General features: G+C 37.0%; 1 protein-coding gene across 3 annotated transcripts in view; it reads right to left on the reverse strand.

Moving 5' to 3' along the window:
* USP32 (ubiquitin specific peptidase 32) overlaps positions 1–24,576 on the reverse strand; it is a 240,214-nt gene that overhangs the window by 69,322 nt on the left and 146,316 nt on the right. For all 3 annotated transcript variants that reach the window (XM_032322826.1, XM_032322827.1, XM_032322828.1), the window contains exons 6-10: positions 10,495–10,626; positions 8,249–8,356; positions 6,093–6,208; positions 5,431–5,493; positions 1,721–1,804 (exon numbers count right to left, since the gene is read on the reverse strand). In XM_032322826.1, coding sequence (XP_032178717.1) covers positions 1,721–1,804; positions 5,431–5,493; positions 6,093–6,208; positions 8,249–8,356; positions 10,495–10,626 — 503 coding nt within the window. The remainder of the gene's footprint in view (positions 1–1,720; positions 1,805–5,430; positions 5,494–6,092; positions 6,209–8,248; positions 8,357–10,494; positions 10,627–24,576) is intronic.

Genomic DNA, 24,576 nt, shown 5'->3' on the forward strand with positions numbered 1-24,576 from the left:
ATTGCTAGACTTACCAAGTAACTCTACTGATTTTCTTTTTTTAAGATTTTATTTATTTATTTGGCAGAGATCACAAGCAGACAGAGAGGCAGGCAGAGAGAGAGGGGGGAGCAGGCTCCCTGCTGAGCAGAGAGCCCGATGCGGGGCTCGATCCCAGGACCCTGGGATCATGACCTGAGCCGAAGGCAGAGGCTTTAACCACTGAGCCACCCAGGCACCCCGTAACTCTACTGATTTTAAGACACACAGAAAATACAACTTAGCTAACAGTCTCTTACTCATATACTTAATGAATATATATAGTTTTAAAAACATATTGTATGTGAAATAAAGTGAATATAGTAAAATGTAATGTTAAAATGACAGTGACAGGTATTCATGGGAAACTATCTTTCAGCTCTTCATAATATAATATTAGAAACACACACATACAAAAACAAATCTCAAGCATATGCTTATTTATAAATTAGTCATAGAAAATCAGTGCCACTGCAAGTCCCTGATAAGAAGGAGAAAAAAAAAGGAATGAGAAAATAGAAAAGGCAATAGGAAAAAATCAAAATGCTATGCTATGTGAGAGCTACAAGATGACACAGACATAAGCCTAAGTGATCTACATGTTTATATAATTATGAGATAAAGTAATGAGGATATTATTTTAAATGATAAAAATAGTTGATCAATTTTGATATTATCAAGCAAGCATTTTCTGTTTAGAATAATTATTTATATAATTTTTGTACATGTTTATGCTTTATAAAGCCATCAACTTAAATCCTCCTGAAAACTGTAACTGATAGTGGAGTAACAGATTGATATAAATGGATATTACAGGCTTATTAGATTGTATATGTTTTATAGCCATAGTAATTAGTCATTAACTATCAGGAAGAGACCAATTACCATTTATTCCGAAACAGCCATGCACAAATGAGTTATTCTTTATTTAATATGGAAGAGCATGATAGAAACAAAAATACCGAACTTTTTTTTAACTTCACAGGGCTGTTTTGACAAGGAAAGGAAAATAAAATAAGAATCTAAAATACCACTACTAAATCAACTTAAATATTTATGAAGAATTATAAAAAATGGGAAATCATAATTTCCCTTTTTTTTTTTAATTGGAACAAGAGAAATACTCTAACAAGGAAAATAGCTGAAATCTGGCAAGCCTTATAATTTAATGTTCATTCTTGGCACTTTGTGCTTTTTCTCTCTTCCTTCTTCAATCTTTCTTATTTCTTCTAAAGAACTTTTAAAAAATTTTAGAAACAGCTTTGTAGCCAGGGTAATCTCCTAACTGGAGAGACTGTGTACATCGAAAATTTTACAGCTGCCTACTTATGATCCATCTGTCTGTTCACACTGCCTGACTTGTTAGGAAGGGCCTTTAAAAAAGACAACAGTGAAGAAAAATAAGAAATTATGATGGCTTTTGCAATCTAAATTATTTTCTATGTATTTAACATGCTGGTCTACCATGAGTCATAAGATAAATAAACACAGTCAGCTCTTTTCTACTTCCTCATCTCCCATGTCATGATTTTGAGATGCCTCAGGGCTCTCAAACTCTACCTTACCAATCTTTCAGTTGTATAAAGGATAATGTAGTTCTTTTTATAATATGTGGTTTTGTAGCTGAGTTGCAGTAACTGCTACACAATGAAACAGACGTAGAACTACTACTCTTTATACCTGTCATTTATCTTAAACATACCTGGAAAAGCAGATTCAAAAATTCATTGGCAAGAACATTTTTCACACTCCAGATCTGATAGTCCTCTAGAGTAAGATGGCCCATCTGAAAGAGAAACAATATTTTATTTATTTATTTATTTATTTATTTATTTATTTATTTTTAAAGATTTTACTTATTTATTTGACAGACAGATCACAAGTAGGCAGAGAGAGAGGAGGAAGCAGGCTCCCCGCCGAGCAGAAAGCCCGATGCGGGGCTCGATCCCAGGACCCTGGGATCATGACCCGAGCCGAAGGCAGCGGCTTCAACCCACTGAGCCACCCGGGCGCCCCGAGAAACAATATTTTAGAAGATCTCATGTTAAGAATGTCCTCTTTTTTTTTTTTTCCCCCATGTATTTGAGAGAGAGGAAGAGAGTGGGTGCATGAGTGGGGAGGAGAACCAGAGGGAGGTTGGCAAGAACATTCCCCTCTGAGCCGGGAGCCCAACACTGGGGCTCAACACTGGGCACAATCCCAGGGCTCTGGGATCATCGCCTGAGCGAAAGGCAGACACCCAATTGACTAAGCCATACAGGCACCCCAAGCATGCCCTCATTTTTATAGCATTTGAATAAAATCTGGTTTATTAAACTTATATCGGTAATTTTTCTGAAAGCAAAGCAAAAATTTAAAGTAGACACTGTGTGTTCATCTGAAAACTAAACCAGCTAGGATAAGTTTAAAAGCAACAAAACTCTGTCAAAGCAGTCAATGGTAATAAGGACAATTTACTGTCAAGTCTTCATTCCTCCTGGGAAATAAGTCTCATTATCTTCTGCTTCAAGGATTATCTATGGAAAGGCTCTGTATAGGAAACTGAAATATTTACAAATTTTGAAAGAAAAAAGCAGACTCTCTGGATTATGCACTTTCATTCTAACAATTTTTTTTTTAACATTTTATTTATTTGAGGGCGCCTGGGTGGCTCAGTGGGTTGGGCCGCTGCCTTCGGCTCGGGTCATGATCTCAGGGTCCTGGGATCGAGTCCCGCATCGGGCTCTCTGCTCAGCAGGGAGCCTGCTTCCTCCTCTCTCTCTCTCTCTCTCTGCCTGCCTCTCTGCCTACTTGTGATCTCTCTCTGTCAAATAAATTAAAAAAAAAAAAAAATCTTAAAAAAAAAAAAAAAAAAAGATTTTATTTATTTGAGAGAGAAAGCTCAAGCCCGAGAGAGCACCAGCCAGAAGGAGGGGCAGTGGTAGAGGGAAAAGCAGAACTTTCTGGTGAGCAAGGAGTCCAATGCAGGGCTTAATTCCAGGACCCCAGGATCATGACCAGAGACGAAGGCAGATGCTCAACTGACTGAGTCTCCCAGGCACACCAATTCCAACAATCTCCTAAGATCAACTTAGAAGTATCTGACAATATTATCAGACTAATCAGACATTTAATAACTTGCTAACAAATTTTTGATGTATCAAAAATAAATAACCATATTAATTTTCCCCCAAAATAATTGAGCAAATTACAAGTTGAGTAAAGAAACATTTTGTGGTGTCAACATGTACAAAACTTACATATGCATATAGAGGCAATATGTTTTTTTTTCTTGTTCAACAAAACTATAACCAAATATTTTTTCCTGCATGTGTTCAATTCTAGATGAATAATGTTTTTTACTTTTATTATTTAATGATATTAATGTTTTCTTTTCACTATACAACCATATACGATACAAAAAGATTTTAATATATTGTGACTGTAATTATTAGTTTTCATAATATAGCTTCTCTTAATATGTTAATACTAAATCTAAAGGTACAAAAAAGTTTACTATTGACATAGTATGTCTCAGGTGAGACATAGGTTTGGCTGAAAGGTCTAAGTTTTATTCTAAACTATTACCATTTCATTATCATTGCTACAAGGAGATGGAGCAGCTAAATTATCTTCTTGTTAATGTTCACAGTAGAGCCAGAAGATCTTACCTAAAAACAGACAGTAATAATACCTACAGAAAAAGGGTGTTGGAAATTGTACCTCTACATGAGGCATTTTCTAACAGAAAACTTTCCAGGTTTCTATGCATATCAAATAGAAGTGGAGACCTTAGTTTTTAGGCAGAGAGAAAGAAGTAAATGAAGGCGAATGCTGTATTGCCACACAAAGCTCAAATCCTGTGAAGACTCACTTCTATTATTTGTTTCTGCTGAGCATGAGTTAATAAGACTATAATGATTCCTTCTGTAATTGTGACTGAAGAAAGAAAAAAAACAAAACAAAACTGACGTCACTTATTTTTCCTAAACCTCTGTAACACCACTATGGACTATATCCAACCAATCTGGTACTTTGTACATGTCAATGTTTGAATGCAAAGGCTCAAAATAACTCAAATGTGCCTCATATATGTGCATTATTTTCAGTTTCACACAGGGTCACAAAGACATTACAGTAATATAAGCCACAGGAATAAACCTATAATAATATCCTTACTAATAAATATTGTCCAACTTAAAAAAAAATCAAGAATTTACTCTTTGTAAAGCATATGCTTATTCCTGGTATTACACGATTAATTTGGGTGCCATTAAATAGCTCAGAAGAGATCTTTACCAATACTATTGGAAAAAATAATTCAGGAATGTATGCATCACCCAGACTGAGATAAAAAATCATTTCCATCAGGGTACCTGGTGGCTCAGCTGGTTAAACATCTGACTTTGGCTCAGGTCATGATTTCAAGGTCTGGGAACAAGCCCCAGGTGGGGCTCCCCATTGTTGGGATACCTGCTCAGCAGGAAGACTGCTTGTCCCCTTGCCCCTCCCCCTGCTTGTGCCCCCTCTCTCAAATAAACAAATAAAATCTTAAAAAATTAATTTCCATCATCCCAGATATCCTGTGGTTCTTCCCAATTAATCCACCCATTCCCCAAATCACTATTCTAAGACCAATCACCATTTGTTAGTTTTGCTTCTGTTTTTGAGTTTCATATACATGGAATCACACAGTAAGTATTCTTTTTTGTGTAACTTCTTTTGCTAAATGTAAGGTTAGCTCTACCATAACTTTTTTAAATGTGAAAATTAAATATTATAAACCACATATGACAAGGGCTATGTCTATTTCATTTTTATAAAATACCTAGCTTATAAAATATAAATGTATATCTAAACACTTAATGGAGTTGTTTGAAAATGGAACGGGCTGGGCATCTGGGTGGCTCAGATCATGACCTTGGGGTCCTGGAATGGAGTCCCACTGGTCCTTCCCCCACCCCTCCTTATACTCTTTCTCTGGCACTCTCTCTCTCTCTCTCTAATAAATAAATAAAAAAAAGAAAGAAGATGGAATGGACTATCTTTATTTATTTTTTATTTTTTATTTTTTTAAAGATTTTATTTATTTATTCGACAGACAGAGATCACACGAGGCAGAGAGGCAGGCAGAGAGAGGGGAAAGCAGGCTCCCTGCGGAGCAGAGAGCCCGACACGGGGCTCGATCCCAGTACTCTGGGATCATGACCTGAGCCAAAGGCAGAGGCTTTAACCCACTGAGCCACCCAGGCGCCCCTGGAATGGACTATCTTTAGAGACAACTTGAAGGTACTAAACTGTAGGTCCAAATAAGCATTTGGTGGAGATGATGCAGAAGAGACTCAAATATGTATATAAGCTATATATCCTAATTCAGAATACCTGGTATTTTTAGAAAAGAATATAATTCATTCTAGTCCTGGCTAGACTCACCTTTGTGGTGTCATGTGCATTCAATATGCCTTCTACAATGTCAGATAGATCCGTATGTAACTCCTTTAAAAACAGAAATCCAAAGGAATAATTAGAAAAGAGTTATCATTTTTATTATTCAATGGCTAAAGTACAGCATATTTTGGTCAAGTATCTAAAGAATTTTTAATTTAAAAAAATTTTTAAATATTAATTTTATTTTTTACAGTGTTATACATGTTATATTGGTTTCAGGTATACAATATAGTGGATCAATAATTCCATATATCACCCACTGCTCATCACCACAAAGGCTCTCCTTAACTCCTCATCACCTGTTTAATCTATTCCCCCACATCCCTCCTCTCTAGTAATTACCAGTCAAGTACATTTTTTTACCTTAATAAATAGGTGCTCAGATCTGCTTTGAAAAAAAAAAAAAAAATCAAGAGAATTCTGCAGTTTTATTCTTACTTTACACAATAAGTTCAGTTTATTAAATTTTTTAAGGTACATTCTCTTCCCAAATTTGTACCTTCAGCTATGAGTATTTTAAGTAGTAATGCAACATAGCAACTCAAAAGTCATAACAAATCCTTTCTCTTTCTCTCTCTTTTCAAATTCTCCACTCTATTTTCCTATTGGAATATACATGCAACAGTATGCTTAAAATCAGAACTTACCGGGATATCATCCGTGCGGTTGTCCTTCCACACCTCTAAAAGTGCAACCACCATGTCTCTCAGTTCAACCCTGGAGAGAACTCCATCACGGTCAACATCAAACACCTTGAAGCAAACTAAAGAAAAGAAACTCTTATGGAGGGAAGTTAATTTCCTGTTCTGAAGTACAGTGCCTTTCACTGAAGCTGCCCTAGTAAAATCACTTAGTTTCTAAACAAGTATATTCTGGATTAAGTTCTCATCTGGAGTAGGCTATGCTATGTTATTAAAGTCCTCTGCACTCATAGGACTTCCTGCATACTTCATGTATCCCTCTCTGAATCACCACCTGGGTCACAGAGTCTTATCCATCACCCAAATCTAGAGCTAAATTCCTTGCAAAGTTACTATCAAGAAATATTACAATACCTCACACGTTTTGAGGAGGTAATCCAAGCCTTTAAATTAATTTCTAGCATTTAAAGCTGATCATTGCGGAGTTAATTTTTATAATGTTGAAAATATTCCATTTATATTAAGAAGAGTAAGGTGGGGCACCTGGCACCTGAGTGGCTCAGTCAGTTAAGCGTCCGACTCTTGGTTTTGGTTCAGGTCATGATTTTAGGGTTGTGATATTGAGCACCATGTTGGGCTCCACACTAAGTGGGGAGTCTGCTTGAGATTCTCTCTCTCCCCCCTCACTGGCCCTGCCCACCCCTGTTCTCTCTCACAATCACTTACTCTCTCTCGAATTTAAAAAAGGAAAAAAAAAAAAAAAGAATCAGTAACAAGGTGTTATAAAGATGGCCTGCTTCCACTCTGCCCCCCTAATGTAACTAAAGCACTCTCATTTTTTTTTTTTTTTTTTTTTTTTTTTGCCAAAGAACAATTTCAACTCTTCAGTGAAGTTTATATACAACATGCTAAGAATTAGAAATATCAGCACTGGGACACCTGAGTGGCTCAGTCAGTTTGGGTGTCTGACTTTGGCTCAGGTTGTGATCTCAGTGTCCTGGGATTGAGCCCTGCTCAGCAAGTAGTCTGCTTCTCTACTCAGCAAGAAGCTGGCTTCTCCCTCTCTCTCTACCCCTTCCCCAACTCCTGTACATACTCTCTTTCACAAAAAAAATAAAATAAAATCTCTAAAAAAAGAAAAGAAATATCAGCACTTTCCTAATTACCTCCAAACAAATCATGACAGTTTTCTAACTTCTGTTAGTCCATCAGCAAAAAAGCAATTAAAAACAAATATAAGGTGATAATTAACCTCACATGAGAAGCAAAGATTTCATTGTCCTTATTTAATATTTTACTTTAATAACTAATTAATAACTTTACTGGGAACAAATAATCTACTATAAAGCCAGAATGCAGTAATGGTATATCATCAGGGAAGAATCGTGAATTTTAAGATTAAACAGTTATCTATTTCAATATACCTCCATAATAATTGCTATTAAATCAACTGACTGCAGCATAGCAAATATTACTAAAGAAGATAAAAATATCAAATAGCACACCCCAAATAGGTGACATTTGTGAAGCTGTATTTTAGAAAGACAACAGAAATGGTGACCCTATTAAATACAACAGAATTAGGTTCCAATTAAATGTAAATGGCTGCATTTTCTCAAATATGGTTAAGATTTAATGACATAATGTACTTATGCTTGTAAATTATGCTACAATAACATTTTAGCTAGGTTAAAAAGACCATTTTAGTCTTTAATAAAATTGTGTTCTGATCACAGATTTCATCTTACTAATAAAATATTAATGTATACAAGTGACAGAAAATGAGTTGTACTTTAAATTATGCAAGACACAAAATCCTCTATGGACTAACAGAAAGTATTTTCTAAATGCTTAACATTATCAAATATATTGTGACTGATGTAGTTCACTTACCATGAACTGCAAATTCATCAGGAAAATCAATTCCATTAGTAATCACAAAGATCCCAAACTATTCCACAGTAAAAAAGAAGAGAAGATTGAATCCTTAGACTCACCTCAGTAAAACCTCAACATGAGGCTGGTATTTGCCAATCTGACAATATGATGAAAATTCAAGCCTTAATACACAGATGATGTTACACGGATGAATGCTAATTTTTTGTCTGTATACAGAGTTTGCAATTTTTTAATCGCTTAAATTAAATGTTTAACACACTTACATTTTTGTCTTTCAGCCAGAGGTCCCCTGCAACAGGCTGATAATCCACAAGATATCTCCTTAAAATCTATGTGATTGTCACGATTTTCATCAAAAGCATTAAACAAACCTGTGAAAGAGGAAAGGACAACCTAAATCCCAGCCAACAAGCCTCCTATTAATAATATCATGTTTATGAAAGGAGGCATGACTCCCACAAACTGGCCAAATTAAAAAAAAAAAAAAAGTTTTCAGTAGTTCCCACTGTCTCAGGAAGTATTTTTCTCCAGGTATGACTAAAACTTAAGATCCTTAAAACTTAAGTCGTTTAGCGTTCAGTTATATTTGCCTGTTTGTCTCTATCTTCTATCAGTTGTACAGCTAAAAATGACAATAGTATGTAAAAAATTAAAATCAATGTAAAAAATTAAAAACTAAAAAAATTGGAAATTATAATTATCCTTACTTAGAAAGATTGAGAAGAAAAAGGAAGAATGAAGGAGAAAAGCTAATGAATACACAAAGATATAACATGTTACGTAAGCTCCTATAGGGCTCCCATTAAGCAAGGAAAAATACACCATATTACAAACAAAAGATATTCTGTACTGTAGTCGTCTTCTTTTTTTTTTTTTTTAAAGATTTTATTTATTTATTTGACAGAGAGAGATCACAAGTAGGCAGAGAGAGGCAGGCAGAGAGAGAGAGAGAGGAGGAAACAGGCTCCCTACTGAGTAGAGAGCCCGATGCGGGACTCGATCCCAGGACCCTGAGATCATGACCTGAGCCGAAGGCAGCAGCTTAACCCACTGAGCCACCCAGGCGCCCTGTACTGTAGTCTTCTTTGTCATAGTTTATATTTTATAAACAAATATGTAAAATCAGAAAGGGAATTTATAAACCTGTGGTTTTTAACCTTTTTGTAAAATACAAACAGAAAAATTCTGTCTTCAAATAAAATGATTTCTCAATATCCAATTCTAAAAAGGTAAAATCCCGGGCGCCTGGGTGGCTCAGTGGGTTAAAGCCTCTGCCTTCGGCTCAGGTCATGATCTCGGGGTCCTGGGATTGAGCCCCGCGTCAGGCTCTCTGCTCAACAGGGAGCCTGCTTCCTCCTCTCTCTCTCTCTCTGCCTGCCTCTCTGCCTACTTGTGATCTCTGTCTGTCAAATAAATAAATAAAATCTTTAAAAAAAAAAAAAAAAAAAGAAGGTAAAATCCCAATTGCACTGCTGAAGTAGGCGGAAAAGCCCAGGGCCCCATCTGCTGTGGCTCCCTCAGTAAGTACTTCTGAAGTATGCTAGGAACCTGGTGAACACAGACTGTACCTTTTAAGAATGTAATTCCTTAAAGAATAGAAAACTAAAGCTCAGGAGAGGAAAAGTGACTGGCCAAAAGTAAGAAAAATTAAACAAGGTCAGAATCAAAAACAAAATCCAAATATTCAGATTCCAAATATGATTTTTAGGATATCACCCACAATTACTCTCTGTATTCCTAATTAAAAAAAAAAAAGTTACAGTAATGAAAAGTTTAGAGCTAGCAAGGACCTCAGAGATGGTCCAGTACAATAGTTTCTTAATCTATTTTTGGTGCGGGGGTGGGGATGGAGTGGGGTGGATAGAGCAGTGGAAACTTCTTAAAAAGGGGAGGCGCTTGAGGTGAGGAAGGGGTAGGGGGTTACATGTGGAAACCTGGAGCTCTACCCAGGCAGTGGCCACCCTAACCCCTACACCAGTGGATAGAGCAGTGGAAACTTCTTAAAAAGGGGAGGCGCTTGAGGTGAGGAAGGGGTGGGGGGTTACATGTGGAAACCTGGAGCTCTACCCAGGCAGTGGCCACCCTAACCCCTACACCAGTGGATAGAGCAGTGGAAACTTCTTAAAAAGGGGAGGCGCTTGAGGTGAGGAAGGGGTGGGGGGTTACATGTGGAAACCTGGAGCTCTACCCAGGCGGTGGCCACCCTAACCCCTACACCAGTGGCTGAGATACTTCACTGCAATACAGTGACTAACTCAGTCAAATTCATTTTATATTTGAGAATATTCTGGAGCTTACCTGATTTATGCAAGGTTTCATAGGTAGAATAGGAAGCTCAAGACTACAATCTTAATTTCCCTTCTAGTTTTTTTCCACTAAGCTATTTGTAAGAAACTTGCAAACTTATAACATTATGGTCTTTTAGAGTTAAGATATATTGATTAGAAAGAAGGGATGGCTTCAGGTATGTTTACCAAAGAATATTTATAGAAAAGAGAATGATTCCTACCTTCACTTAGAGATGGACGAATGGGTGGTGAAACCAATGGGCCAAACGTCTCTAAATCAAACCGTCCAGTCCGGGATTGAGCTTTTAGCAACCAGTAGCGTTTCTCCAGATCAATGATGTCTGATTCCTCCACTGAGAGTCAAAACAAATAAGATTATAAAACCTCAGACCTCTCTTCTAGGCAGTTAGTTTATCCTGATCATGTAACTTCCAAGGATGTATTTTAATTTCCAATTGTTAAAAATAGTAATTGCCTAAACAAAACTCTGAAAGACAAATACATTATATCTAAAATGGCATGAAAATTGGGGTACCTAGGTGGCTCACTGGTTAAGTGTCTGACTCTTCATTTCAGTTCATGTCATGGTCTCAGGGTCATGAGATCTAACCTGGAGTTGGGCTTCCCAACTAGGCACGCAGCCTGCTTAAGATTCTCTCTTACTCTCCATAGGCCCCTCCCTCACCCCTGCTTGCACTCTAAATTAAAATTTTTTTAAAATAATAAATAAAACAGCATGAAAATTAAATTTGAATTAATATAAAAGTGGCCTCAAAATCAGAAAAAAAATATTTACAATTTCCCATTAAGTAGGTTGCTTAAATCCAACATGCAAAATAATAAAAAACTGAGACATTCCTTTTTGGCTTCTTATACCACTTTTATCCATTCTCATTTTTCATAATTTTCAATCTTTACTTGGATTTAAAGATTCTTTTTTTTTTTTTTAATTCATGTTAGTTAACATTAGTGTATTAGTAGTCTGATGGAGAGACTTCAGTGACTCATCAGTTGCATGTAACACCCAGTGCTCATTACATCAACTGCCTTCCTTCATTCATGCCCATCACCTAATGACCCCATTCTCCCCACCTACCTCCCCTCTGGCAACCTTCAGTTTGTTCCCTAGAGTTAAGAGTCTCTTATGATTTGTACCTCTCTCTGTTTTTATCTTATTTCATTCCTGGCCACACTGTAATCATCCTAATAGCAGGACCCATGTCTGACTCATCCTGTCGATATGGATAACTATCTACACAGTCAATATTTATTAATTAAAAAGAGTATGAAAAGGACTTTATAAATAATAAAAGTCAATAAACAACAGATGAGGTAGAATAGGATTTACAATGTGATAAGTAATGGGGCATCATGAAAATGTGAATATCTTTCTCTCCTCATTCAACAGAAGATACAATAAAAAATTACAGGTAAGCTCCAGCCATTGTTGCATTTATGTATGCTTTCCCCCACCAAGGAACTAAAGTAAAATTTAGAAAGCAAGCAGGTGAAAGGCCTTCCATTGCCATGGTTTTTTGCCTACAGTCACTTTCCAGATGTTGGTAAGGTATGAGGAATCTAAGCAGTGAAATTTTCACTAAGGTAAACAGAGAAGCTATAGTTCTGGGAGGTTAAGATAGCTGAAATTTGCAGGGCAGAGTACCAGAAAAGAAAGAGTTAATACAAAGAAAGAGCTCCAGCAATCTGCACAGGACTCTTGTTGAGTTTTGGGAGAATAGCAGAATAGTAAGCTTGTGTATGCACACAGTGAAATTCATTGAGGCTGGACTTGGATATGCCTAAGTTTTGACCAGCCAAGGTAGAGACACCTTCCTGAACACTGGGAGTATTCACAGATTCAGAGGGTCACACTTAACAAGAAGGGGAAAAACTAACTCCAGAATAAAGGCTACTCCAGACCCGCCCCAACAAAGCTCTTAAAAAATCCTTCAAAATGTCAAGCTGATCCCAAAGTACTTTAAATGCCTGTGAGAAGAAAACAAACTCCTTTTAAAGAGCGAATCCCCTTAACCTTAACATTCACAATGTTTAGCATCCACAAAAATATGAAACAAGCAGGAAAAAGTGATTCAAAACCAAGATAAAAATCAGTCAATACAAAAAGCTAAAGAAATAACAGACGATGGAATTAGCAAACAAGCCCTTAAAACATGTATTCTATAAAAAAGTAGCAACCGAAACTACTAGAGATTTAGAATATAATATTTAAGATTTTATTTATTTATTTGTCAGAGAGAGAGAGAGAGAGAGAGCGCCCGAGCTAGTGCACAAGAAAACAGAGAGGCAGGCAGAGGCAGAGAGAGAAATAGGCTCCCTGCCAAGCAAGGAGCCCGATGAGGGACTCCGTCCCAGGAACCTGGGATCATGACCCAAGCCGAAGGCAGCAGCTTAACCCACTGAGCCACCCAGGCCTCCCAATACAATATCTGAAATAAAGAAATTCACTGGAAAATTTAATAGCAGATTAAAACCTACAGAGGAAAGATATGTGAATCTGAACACCAAGCAACAGAAATGCTACCCAAATGGAAGCATAAGGAGAGAAAATAGGTGAAAAGTTACTAGAATCTTAGTGAACTATAAGATAAACTCTAACAGCACAACACACATGGGATCCCATGAAGAAACAGCAGAAAATATCTGAAATAATAATAGCTGAAAGATCCTCAAATTTAATGAAAACTATAATTCCACAAATCCCAAAGTTCAATAAACTTTGTGCAAGAAAAATTCAAAGAAAACCAAATCAAGGCAAGTCACAACCAAATTGCTAATAGAAAATGTTAAAGCAGCAACAGAGGGGAGCAAAACACATTACAAACAAGGGAACTAAGATAAGCAATGATTTCCCTTCAGAAACAAGGGGGCTAGAAGACAATGGAGGAAAAAAGTGCTAGGGGGGAAAAAAGTACTGTTAATCTCATATTCTATATCCTATGAAAATATCCTTCCCAAAAAAAACAAAATGAAGAATTTCTTGGACAAACCAAAGCTGAGAGAATTCATCAATAGCAGAACTGCACCAAAAGGACTATTAAAGGGTGTTTTTCAGACTGAATGATGAAAACAGGAAATGCCCAGTCCCTAATTTCCATGGGGCTGATATCACAGATCATCCCAGATTTTGGATAGGAGCTTGAATGCAGCTTTGGTTATACTGTTAGCTCCTAGTTCATGCTTTGAAAACTGAGTTCAGATTTCTATTCAGGAAAACCCAGAAACTGCTAGTTGTTGAAATTAGGGGGTCCATAAACTCCAGCCTAAAGGCCGCATGCATGTTTATATAAATAATGTTTTATTAAAACACAACCATGCCATTTATTTACATACAGTTTATGGCTGCTAATGTGCTACAGAGGCAAAACTGAGTAATTGTGATAAACAGACATATGGTCCACAAGTCTGAAATATTTACTACCTGTCTTAAAAAAAAAAACATTTTGCCAATGCCTGTGTTAGACCTTAAAACTGCATGAACTTCAAAACTAGGAGATTTTACAAAATGAAAGTACCTGGGGACCACTACAGCCTTGAGACTGTAACCCTTCAACAGTCTGAGATTTCAAAATTGTTAGGCCATGAAACTACAAATCAAGAGATCTCTTTTCACTTTTCAACTTGCCCCCAGTCTCAGCAAGACTTCCACAGGGGAGAACTGGGTAGAAACAATTATCTTTGTATTCAGGGTCCTTTCAGACTCAAATCTGAAAGAGGTTTCTCAAAGTTTGGCTGGTTTCTCCTTGTTCCCGTAAAGCTTGTCCTCAGGCAGGCTCATTCCTCTGCCAGCCTCACTTCCAATCTCAGGCTCTTGGCCCGAGATATGAAAGCACCCTACATCCCCTTGATCACTTAGGAAGGGCTTTGTCCCTCTGGAGTTCAGTCTTTCTTCCTTTCTTCACCCCTCCTTCCCTCCTCTCCACCTTTCCTTCTTTCCCTTCTAAGATTTCTTTGCATGATATGGCTTTAACGGAGAGTATGATTTAGTTTATGTGGTGATTTCATGTTATTACAGTGGGAGTGAAGGTCTTTCATATCTTTCCACTTCCTAACCTAATGCAGAACCCTTCAATTATTACTTAACATGAATTTGAAAATTCTCACCAATGCAGTAAGACATAAACATGAAGTATAAAATTAGAAAAGAAGAAGCAAGGTTATTCTTTGCATATGAGCAGAATGCATATGAAAAAACTCAGGTTTTTTGTTTTTGTTTTTTTTCTTTTTTACAAATTAAAATTAATCTGTAGAGATACAAAATACATAAACAAAAATCAGTGCTTTTCTAGATAACATTAATAACATGTAAGAAAACATTAAAGAGAAAAATACACAAGAATAGCAACTCCCTATAGGAAATGAATATCTAAAAGTAAACTTTAAGATATGAGATTTTTATGAAGAAAATTTTATATAATAATATTAAAGGTCTGAATAAATGAAGCATACCATGGCCCCAAGTAGGGCCTTGACAGAGGCATACATGGGCTTGAACAGGGTGGTTATGTAAGACCACACTGTGAGGGTGACAGGAGTACAGATCTGAAGGAGGCCAAGGGGGCAAATGGTGGAGAAAAAAACGTTCTACACAGAGAGAACAAGGAGAGAGGCCTCTAGACAAAAGTATGCTTAGCATGCTCAAGGAAAAGAAAGAAGATCAAAGTGACTGAAGTGGAATTAGTGAGGGAGACAGCAGCAGAAGATACAGTCTAAGGAAAAATGGGGGTCAGGTTATGTAGGTCACTGTGAGGACTTTGGTTTTAAACTGTGAACCACTAGAGGGCCTGACACGGAGCAGTGACATGATGTGACTTAGAGGATTACTATTCTTCACTACCAAGTGAGAATAGCCTGGTGGGTGGGTGGCAAGAACAGAAGTGAGATGACCAGTTAGATGTTTAATAAAAGATTTAAAATCATCAATACATGCAATTAAGAAACACTAGACAATCGATTAACAAGCACAGATGGACAATTCATAATAATGGGGAGGGATTTAATTTCACTAATAATAAAAAAAGATCAGGGGAGCCTTAGTGGCTCAGATGGTTAAGTGTCTGTCTTCGGCTCATGATCTCAGGGTCCTGGGATCGAGCCCCATGTTGGGTTCCCCGCTCAGTGGGGAGTGTGTTTCTCCCTCTGCCTCTGCCTCCCCTACTCATCCTCTCTTTGTCTCTCCCTTTCAAATGAATAAATAAATAAAATTTTTAATAATTTAAAAATAAAATAAATCAGTTCAAAAGAAAAATTTAAACACAATCATGCTACTTCTCTGCTTCAGAACTTTTGAACATTCTTCCCGAAGATACTTGCATGGCTACTCCAACAGCTCCTTCAGCTCTTTATTCAAATGTCACATTCCCAGACCATCTGAACTGCACCCAACCTGAAGATACTCCTCCATGCCTTTTCCCTGCTTTACTCTGGTCCCAATATTTATCAATATCTGGCATAAATTACTTGTTTTGTTTGTTGGTTGCCTCCCCCAACTGGAACATATCTTCCTTGAGGTAAGGTCTTATGGTCTGTTTTGTTCACTGCGATATTCTAAGCACTCAGAATAAAACCTGGTACATTTTGAACACTCACAGAATATTTTTTTGATGAACAAGAATTATTTGTTGAATCCAGAATATATATATTCAGAATAGTGTTAATTATGATAAAAAATGAAGATTGGTATCAGTAGGGAACCTTGGCCTCCAATAACTTACAAGTTGCCTAGGAAGACAAGCACAATGTTCTCTAAATTTCCACTGCTTTCAAAGGACTCGTCCTCTATTCTTTTATAGTTTTAGCACAAATTTAGGGGGAAAACTTTTTCATTCATCAACAAGATAATTAAGAGACAGCCAAATCAACATGCATACCTGTACTGTATTTGTGTTAATATTATAGTTATAAGAAGGTGAAGGAAAACATATATTCTACCAACTTTCACAAAATTTTAAGAAAAATATTCCTTTTGCTTATTTTCATGGGGCTTCCAGGACTTAAAGCTAACGTCTCTCTATTTTCCCTTCATACTCCATATTCTGCCCTGATGTTCTCTATACCTGAAACCTAAAAGAGGTTTTTACTTTAAAGATCTAAGAGTGAAATTCTTTTGAAAGTAAAATATAGGGGCGCCTGTGTGGCTCAGTGGATTAAAGCCTCTGCCTTCAGCTCAGGTCATGGTCCCAGGGTCCTGGGATCGAGCCTCCAAGTCGGGTTCTCTGCTCAGCCTGGAGCCTGCTTCCTCCTCTCTCTGCCTGCCTCTCTGCCTACTTGTGATCTTTGTCTGTCAAATAAATAAATCAAATCTTTAAAAAAAAAAAAAAGTAAAATATAAAAATAAAAATAAATCTGCACTAGGAATAGAGAAATTTGTGCACATTATTACACATCATCAGACAGAAGAACTGAGATTTTGAGAAAGACCGTGTTCTAATTAACTCTGAAGCAGAACAGGTACATGGAAATGACTATACCTGCCATAGGTTAAAACAAAAAAAGGCCTTAACAGTATGTACCTGGGGTGAAGTACACTGATTCTAACTTGTCCCCATTTTACAAAGAAGAATGCTCTCTTGGAAATTTCGTAACCTGGCTATCCCTAGAATAGTCTTCTTAATGATCCACAAAATCTAGGAAAAGAGATTCTCAGAATGACAATAAAGTTATCCTGTATTTTGGCATTTAAAAAGAACTAATTACTGATTAATTATTAAAAGTAACTATGAACAAAAAAAAAAAAAAAAGTAACTATGAACAACTGAGTTGTAACTGAGTTACAACTGAATGACAAAGTTATAACATGTTTTCAAAAGTTAAAACTAAAAATACTAATAATACTAATATAATTTTTAAAGATTTTATTTATTTATTTGACAGAGAGAGATCACAAGTGGGCAGAGAGGCAGGCAGAGAGAGAGAGAGGAGGAAGCAGGCTCCCTGCCAAGCAGAGAGCCCGATGCAGAACTCGATCCCAGGACCCTGAAATCATGACTTGAACCGAAGGCAGAGGCTTAACCCACTGAACCACCCAGGCGCCCCTAATTTAATTTTTAAATTAAAAAAATATATATTTACATGAGAGAGAAAGCAAGCACAAGCAGGAGGAGGGGCAGGGAGAGAGGGAGAAGTAGATTTCCCACTGAGCAGGGACCAGACGCTTGGTCCTAAGACTGAGAGATCATCTTAGCTGAAGTCATGCTTAACTGACTTAGATACCTAAGCGCCAAAATTTTTAAATTTATATTACTTGCTTTCACTAGACTAGTGATATATTTTGTTACATGAAAAATTATTTAAAATATAGGTAATCAAAAAAAGGAAAAAGAAAAAACATAAAATTGTATGTTCTCATATAACTATATATATTTGAACATACATGTATTTATTTACTTAAGGATTTATTTGTTTTAGAGAGAGAGAGAGAGAGAGAGAGCACGTGCATGCTAAGACAGAGCTAGAACATGAGCATGGGGAGGAAAAAAGGGAGAAGAAGAGAGAGAGTCCCAAGCAGACTCCTTGCTGAGCTCGGGGGCTCGAGCCTACAACCCTGAGATCACGATCTGAGCCAAAATCAAGAGTCTGACACTTAACTGACTGAACCACTCAGTTCAGGCACTCCTGAATGTACATGTATTTAAACTAAATGTCACCTAGGTTGTATGGGAAGATTATTTCCAATACTTTCATTGTATCATCTATACTACTATAGGATTTCTCAAAGTATAGAAAATCATTGTTCACAGATTCAAATAATCAATGGGCTAAATTTTTTAAAAATTTACATCAAAATCAAGACTGAGATACAAAAAAGATAAAATTTTCATACAAGAGTACACATTTCTTCTTAACTAAATACTGAATATACTACATTGTAACCTTCTGATGAATCAATCTTTGAAAGGATCCAATCATTTTGAAACAGGAAATAATTTTTTAAATATGCAAAACTTCTAATGAGCATGTAGCTTTCGATTTTTTAAAACAGAGGTATCAACTTCAAATACCTAGATAACTGAATTTAATAAAATGGAATATTTAAAAATTTAACTCCTCTCAGTGGGGAATCTGCTTCTCCCTCTGACCCTCCTCCACTCTCATGTGGACACTCTCTCTCTTTCTTCCTCTCTCAATAAACAAATAAAACTTCAAAAAAATAAAAATTTAACCATAAGGAGAGTAATCACAGGAGTCTGATAAATTAAGACAGGACTACTGTTTCCTTTTCCAAAGTTAGATATCTGTTCACTCTATTTATAATATATAAAAGAGAACCCTCTTCTGTTCCTGCAGAGAAACAGCTTTCTCAAATTCTAAACTTTCTTCCAAGTAATAGATCTACACATAAAAAATCTGACCCTGAAACAAAACAAGAAAGACAGCAGCCTTGACAGAAACTGTTCTTATTCTGTAATTCTTGGTACTGAGCATATGTTCAATAAGAACTTCTGATTAACTGGTGTCTACACAATACACTAAATTAGAAAATTACATTAAGTGCCTTTCAATTTTTTTTTCATTTTTAAAAACTTTATTAATCTCCTTTAAAAACACAATTTCTTTGCTTAAGGAGAAACGTGGAAAGACATATAGAAGATATTTAAAAGAAAAAAAAATGATCAGGATCAGACTGTCATGGTCAATTAAAACTATGCTTTACAGTTCCCTTTCAAGCTTATGTGATCTGTTCACATTCTGGTTACAGACTGCATGCAAGTCATTACCGAATACTTGCCAAAAGCAAGCTAAAGTAAATTATGTGTATTAGTATTACCCAAACATTTTACATGAATTGGCAGCTGAATTCCTGGGATGAAGGAAGGGAACTAACTTTATTTTCACTTAAAGAAGTTAGAGGTCATGACTGCAGTTATTACTCTACTTGGAATTCCTAGGTCAATCCCAAACTTACACTTCACTAGTTAAATAGGATTGAATTTATCACCCACCTATAGGTATAATTTTTCCTGGTTCACAACAGCAGCACACCATACTCCCAGCATTCTAAACAATTCCTGGCCTACACTTTGGGCCATCCTAATGAAGTCTCACCTTACCAGAGGCTGCAGCTGCAGAAATAGGTCTTTAAGGCCAGAACTGGATTCTCATTTAAAACAGAACAAAAAAAACCAAGCAAAATATTCAAGTATTTCCAAATAGTAACACGGTTCTTTAACACTGTTGAGGAAGCAACCTGTTCACAAACGCAATGACCTTCTGAGATCTACTTAAAACGGCTATAAGGGCTGTAATCCTTACGTCCTGTACAACCAGATAAGAGGATAATGAAGAAGGGACAAGCAGATTTACTAGGGGTTTATGGTCAAGGAATCACTGAAGTACTTTTTTTCTTATCGAAAGAAGGTGCTAACAATACCAACTAAAATGTGGCGAGGGAATATAATAATAATGCTAAAATAGAGACAGTATAAATTTAAGTTTGATACGAAAAGAAAAATGATCAAAATGAATTCCATCGCCCTAAAATTAGCCCAAAATACATTAATTACCTCAAAATCCAGATTCTACTACTAAAAAGAAATTAGACTTAATAGGCTTATTCATTCTTATGTTACATTTTAAGGAAATCCCAAAAACTCATTCTTGGTTTATTTAGAGAGAGATTTACAAGAAAGAATAAGCACAGGGACACCTGGGTGGCTCAGTCAGCTAAGTGTCTGACTCTTGATCTCAGCTCAGGTCTTGATATCAGGAATGGGAATTCAAGTCCCATGCTGGGCTCCACAGCTGGGCTGGGAGCCTACGTAAAATAACTAAAAAACAACAACAACAGAAAAAGAAGAAGGAGCAGGATATTTAAAAGAAAAAAAAGAAGAAGGAGGAGGAGGAGGAGGAGGGGGAGGGGGAGGGGGAGGAGGGGGAGGAAGGGGGGGAGGAGGAGGAGGGGGAGGAGGAGGGGGAGGAGGGGGGAGGGGAGGGGAGGGGAGGAGAGGGCAAGGAAAGGGGAAGGGTGGGGAGAAAGGAAGAAAAAGAGAAAAGGAAATCAAGAACACACATTTTCTGCCAAAAATATAGCTAAATTATATGAAAATATAATCAACATTAAAGAAAATAACTCATTTTTAAAACACAGTTCATAAAATCAAATCCTAGTTCTTCTACTGCCCATTTCACTATTGGTAAATATACAATCATTCAAGGATCTTGCCTGGATCAAATGAAATTAATTATTGAAGAGATATAAAAAATAATCATTGCAAGTATCTCAAGAGGGGGGAAACGGAAATTGGAAAAGTGAATCTGCAAAGACTGCCTGAAGTGAGTCTGAAGGAGATGGAGCACCACAACCACAATAACCACATGACCAACTCCTTTTATCTATAATTACAAGCTACTCATAAAAGATTGAAGAATAACAAGAGTGCATGTCAATAAACTGTCTTCATCCCAGTTTGGCACCGATCAGCCATCTGATCCTGAGAGAGGGTCTTTAACTTCACATAGCCTTCGCTTCCTCATCTTTAGAATATGGATAAAATGAACCTCAGAGAGAGCATGAGGATTAAACAAGATAATATACACAGAGTACACATAGTACCTCCTCCAGTAAGAGCTCAATCTGTACTAATGACGAATTATCAGGAAGAGAAATTAAGAAAACAGTCCCATTTATATACGACCATTAAAAGAATGAAATATCTAGGGATAAATTTAATCGAGCAGAGAGGAGACTTATACTCTGAAAACTGGAGGACCTTCTCTAAGTATGATGTCTGGATTCCCTTCTCTTTATTTTCTCTGTATCTATTACAGGTTTTTGGTTTGTGATTACCATGAGATTCATATATGTAACACCCAAATATGTATACAGTAATCTATTTTAAGTTTGTGGTCATGTATGTTCAAATGTATTCTAAACACATGACATTTTTACCATCTGTCCCCACATTTATGTTTTTGATGTCATATTTTATTTTTTCTTCTGAGTATCCCTTAACTAATTATTGTAGAAATAGGAGACTTTATTTACTACTTTGTCTTTTCACCTTCATACTAGCATTACAAGTGATTGTACTACTTTTACTATATTTTTGCTTTTACCAGATGTTTTTCTTTCATAATTTTCTTACTTCTAGTCATGGCCTGTTCTCTTCCACTTAAAGAAGTCCCTTTAATGTTTCTTATAAGGCCAGTTTAATGGTGATAACCCCCCTTAACTTTTGTTTGGGAAATCTGGGAAACAATCTCTCCTTTTATTCTGAGTGATAACCTTGCTGGATAGAGTATTCTTAGTTATAGATTTTTTTCCCTTATAACACACTGAACATATCATGCTTCTCCCTTTTGGCCGGCAAAGTTTTTCTTTCTTTCTTTCTTTTTGTTTTTTTAAAAGAAGATTTTATTTATTTGACAGAGAGAGAGACAGCAAGAGAGGGGAACACAAGCAGGGGGAGTGGGAGAGGGAGAAATAGACCTCCTGCAGGGCAGGGAGCCTGAGGCGGGGCTCGATCCCAGGACCCCAGGATCATGACCCGAGCAGAAGGTAGACACCCAACAACTGAGCCACCCAGGCACCCTGGCCTGCCAAGTTTCTGCTGAAAAATCAGCTCATGGTCTCATGGGGGTTCTCTCGTATTTGCTCTTACTGCTTTTAAGTTTCTCTCTGATCTTTAATTTTTGACATTTAGGCAGGGGGCAGAGGGAGAAAAGCAGACCCCCCCACCCCCACACTGAGCACAGAGCTTACCACAGGGATTAATCTCATGACCTTGAAATCATGACCTGAGCCAAAACCAAGAGTGAGATGCTTACCTGTGCCATCCAGGTGCCCCTAATTTTTGACATGTTAATTACTGTCTTTCTTCCTGTGGATCTCTTTGGGTTTATCTTGTTTGACAATCTCTGATTCCTGGACCTGAATGTTCTATTTCCTTCCCAAGATTTAAGTTAAGTTTTCCGCTTTTATTTCTTCAAAAATATTTCTCATATTTCTCTCTCCCTTCTCTTTTTCAGACCCCCCCATAATGCAAATATTAATATGCCTGATGTTGTCCCAGAAATCCCTTAAACCATCCTCATTTTTAATAATTCTTTTTCCTTTTTGCCGTTCAGCTTGGGTGGTATCAACCACTTTCTCTTCCAGACTTTGATCCATTTTTCTGCATTATTAATCTGCCACTGATACCCTTTAGTGTATTTTTCATTTTGGTTATTATATTCCTCACCTCTGAGTGGTCCTTTTTATATCTTCTAGCTCTTTGTTGATGTTTTCAATGTGTTTATCCATTCTTCACCTCAGTTCGGTGAGCATCTTTATTACTTTTGTCTTTATCAGGTAGATTATTTCTTTTTCATTAGTTCTTTTTCTGAGGTTTCATCTTGTTTTTTCATTTGGAACATAGTCCTGTGTCTCCTCATTCTACCTGTGTTTGTTTCCATGTATGAGATAAGCCACATCTCCTAGTTTTGGAGGAGTGACCTTATGTACAACATATCCTGTGGGGCCCAGAAGCACAATCCCCCTGGTCATCAAAACCAGGTATCTCCTGGTATCCCCTCCAGGGGTATCCCCTCTGTGGGTTATGTGTGCCTTTCTATTGTGACTGGGCTGTGATGGCTGCAAGTACACTGTTAAGTAGGAATGTCCCTAGCATGACTGGCTGAAATGACCAGATGTAGCTGCTACCAGCACACTAATGCGTTGGGCTGACTCTCTGGACTGGAAGTCAGTTTGGGGTTGCTGGTCCAGACCATACCCACACATTGCATGCAGAATGGCAGGTCGTCTTGGTGGAGGACACCCAATGGGTGCTGTGAGGTAGGAGCCATTGGAGGGGGGTATGTGAGATAAGCTGAGAAGCTGTTTGAGAAAGTCACCTGCTTGAGGGGGAAAAAATTTAGGGGTGCAGGAATGTTGGGGCATGGTGAGTGGTACTAACAAAGCAGATGGAGAATGTCAGAAATGGTACCTACCAGCACCAGGCCAGCTAGGTAGGAGAGTAAGAAAAATGGCACCTACCTGCATTTCTGTTTCAAGATAAAGTTCCTACAAAGCCCTGTCCCTTCAGCACATGCACTAAAAAAGGCAAATACATCTTCATATATGACCCAGGAACTTTTCAAACTCCTGCCTCTGTGCTCTTGGAGTGAGTGCATCTGTGCACAGACTACTTTTAAGGGTAGAATTTCGGGTTTCTAACAGTTCAACAGCTCTTCTGGAGTTAAGCTATGCTGAGTTTCAAAGTGAGGCCTTTTGACAGTCAGGCCTTTTGGGAGCTCATCTTCCCAGTGCAGGTTCCCAGGGTGGGGATGTCCAATGTGGGGCTTGAAATCCCTTGCTCCCAAGGGAGGACTTCCACATTTGTGATATCCCTTCTGCTTAAGGGTTACCACACTGGGGGTGTCATTCCTGACTGTATCACATCTCTGTGCCCCCTCCTACCTATCTCAAGTGGCTTTTTTTTTATATCTTTAGTTGTGGATTAGCTGTTCTGCTAGTCTTCAGGTCATTCTGAGAAAAAGTAGTTCTATATGTAGTTGTAGTTTTGGTGTGTCTATGAGAGGAGGTAAGCCCACAATCTTTCTACTCTACCATCTTAATCTTCTTCAGATCTAATCATAGGTATTTAAATAGCAAATCATGATAGAAAAATGTAACAGCCCTAATAAAAATTTTATTAAGATCTACTCAAATATTAAAAATTTAACTCTGTGCTAAAGTTCCAATTCACTTTCTTAAATTAAAAAAAAAAGGTAACAATAATTTGGAATTTGCAGTTCTGAAAAATGTACTTGCCATGACAAAATCTAAAATCTTGTATAAATCAGATCAGTTAATTATTCTAACTCTGTATTGAATACAAATAGCTCCCCAGTTTCCTTTGTGATTTGCATAAAAGAAAACAGCATTTGATTAAATATGGAAGTGTGTTCAATTTACTGTGACTTCAAATTTTACTTTATAATTGTATGTGCAAAAGTAATTAAAGGCATCTACACTCTAATATAAATGTTATTTACAAGTGAAAATTTTTAATTCCTTTTTGTTTCCTAGATACCTTGGCTCATTACACATATTTAAAAGGAACCACTGATGCTTTAAAATAAATATTTTCTGTCTACTTACAAATCAGTTAATAACACTCTACTTTTTATCACAAGTTTCCACATTCAGGATACATTATTTGAAAAGTTTAATGTGCCAAATATTCTTCAAGTAGGAGAGCTGGCAAAGAATTCAATTGCGAGTTGCTTACCCAGAAAATGAGAATTATAGATACTATGATGAACCATAGCTATCAGAATGTAAATCTACCCATGTCAGAATGTAT

The sequence above is a fragment of the Mustela erminea genome, chromosome 18 (assembly GCF_009829155.1).
Source record: "Mustela erminea isolate mMusErm1 chromosome 18, mMusErm1.Pri, whole genome shotgun sequence".
In the NCBI taxonomy this organism is placed as follows: domain Eukaryota; kingdom Metazoa; phylum Chordata; class Mammalia; order Carnivora; family Mustelidae; genus Mustela; species Mustela erminea.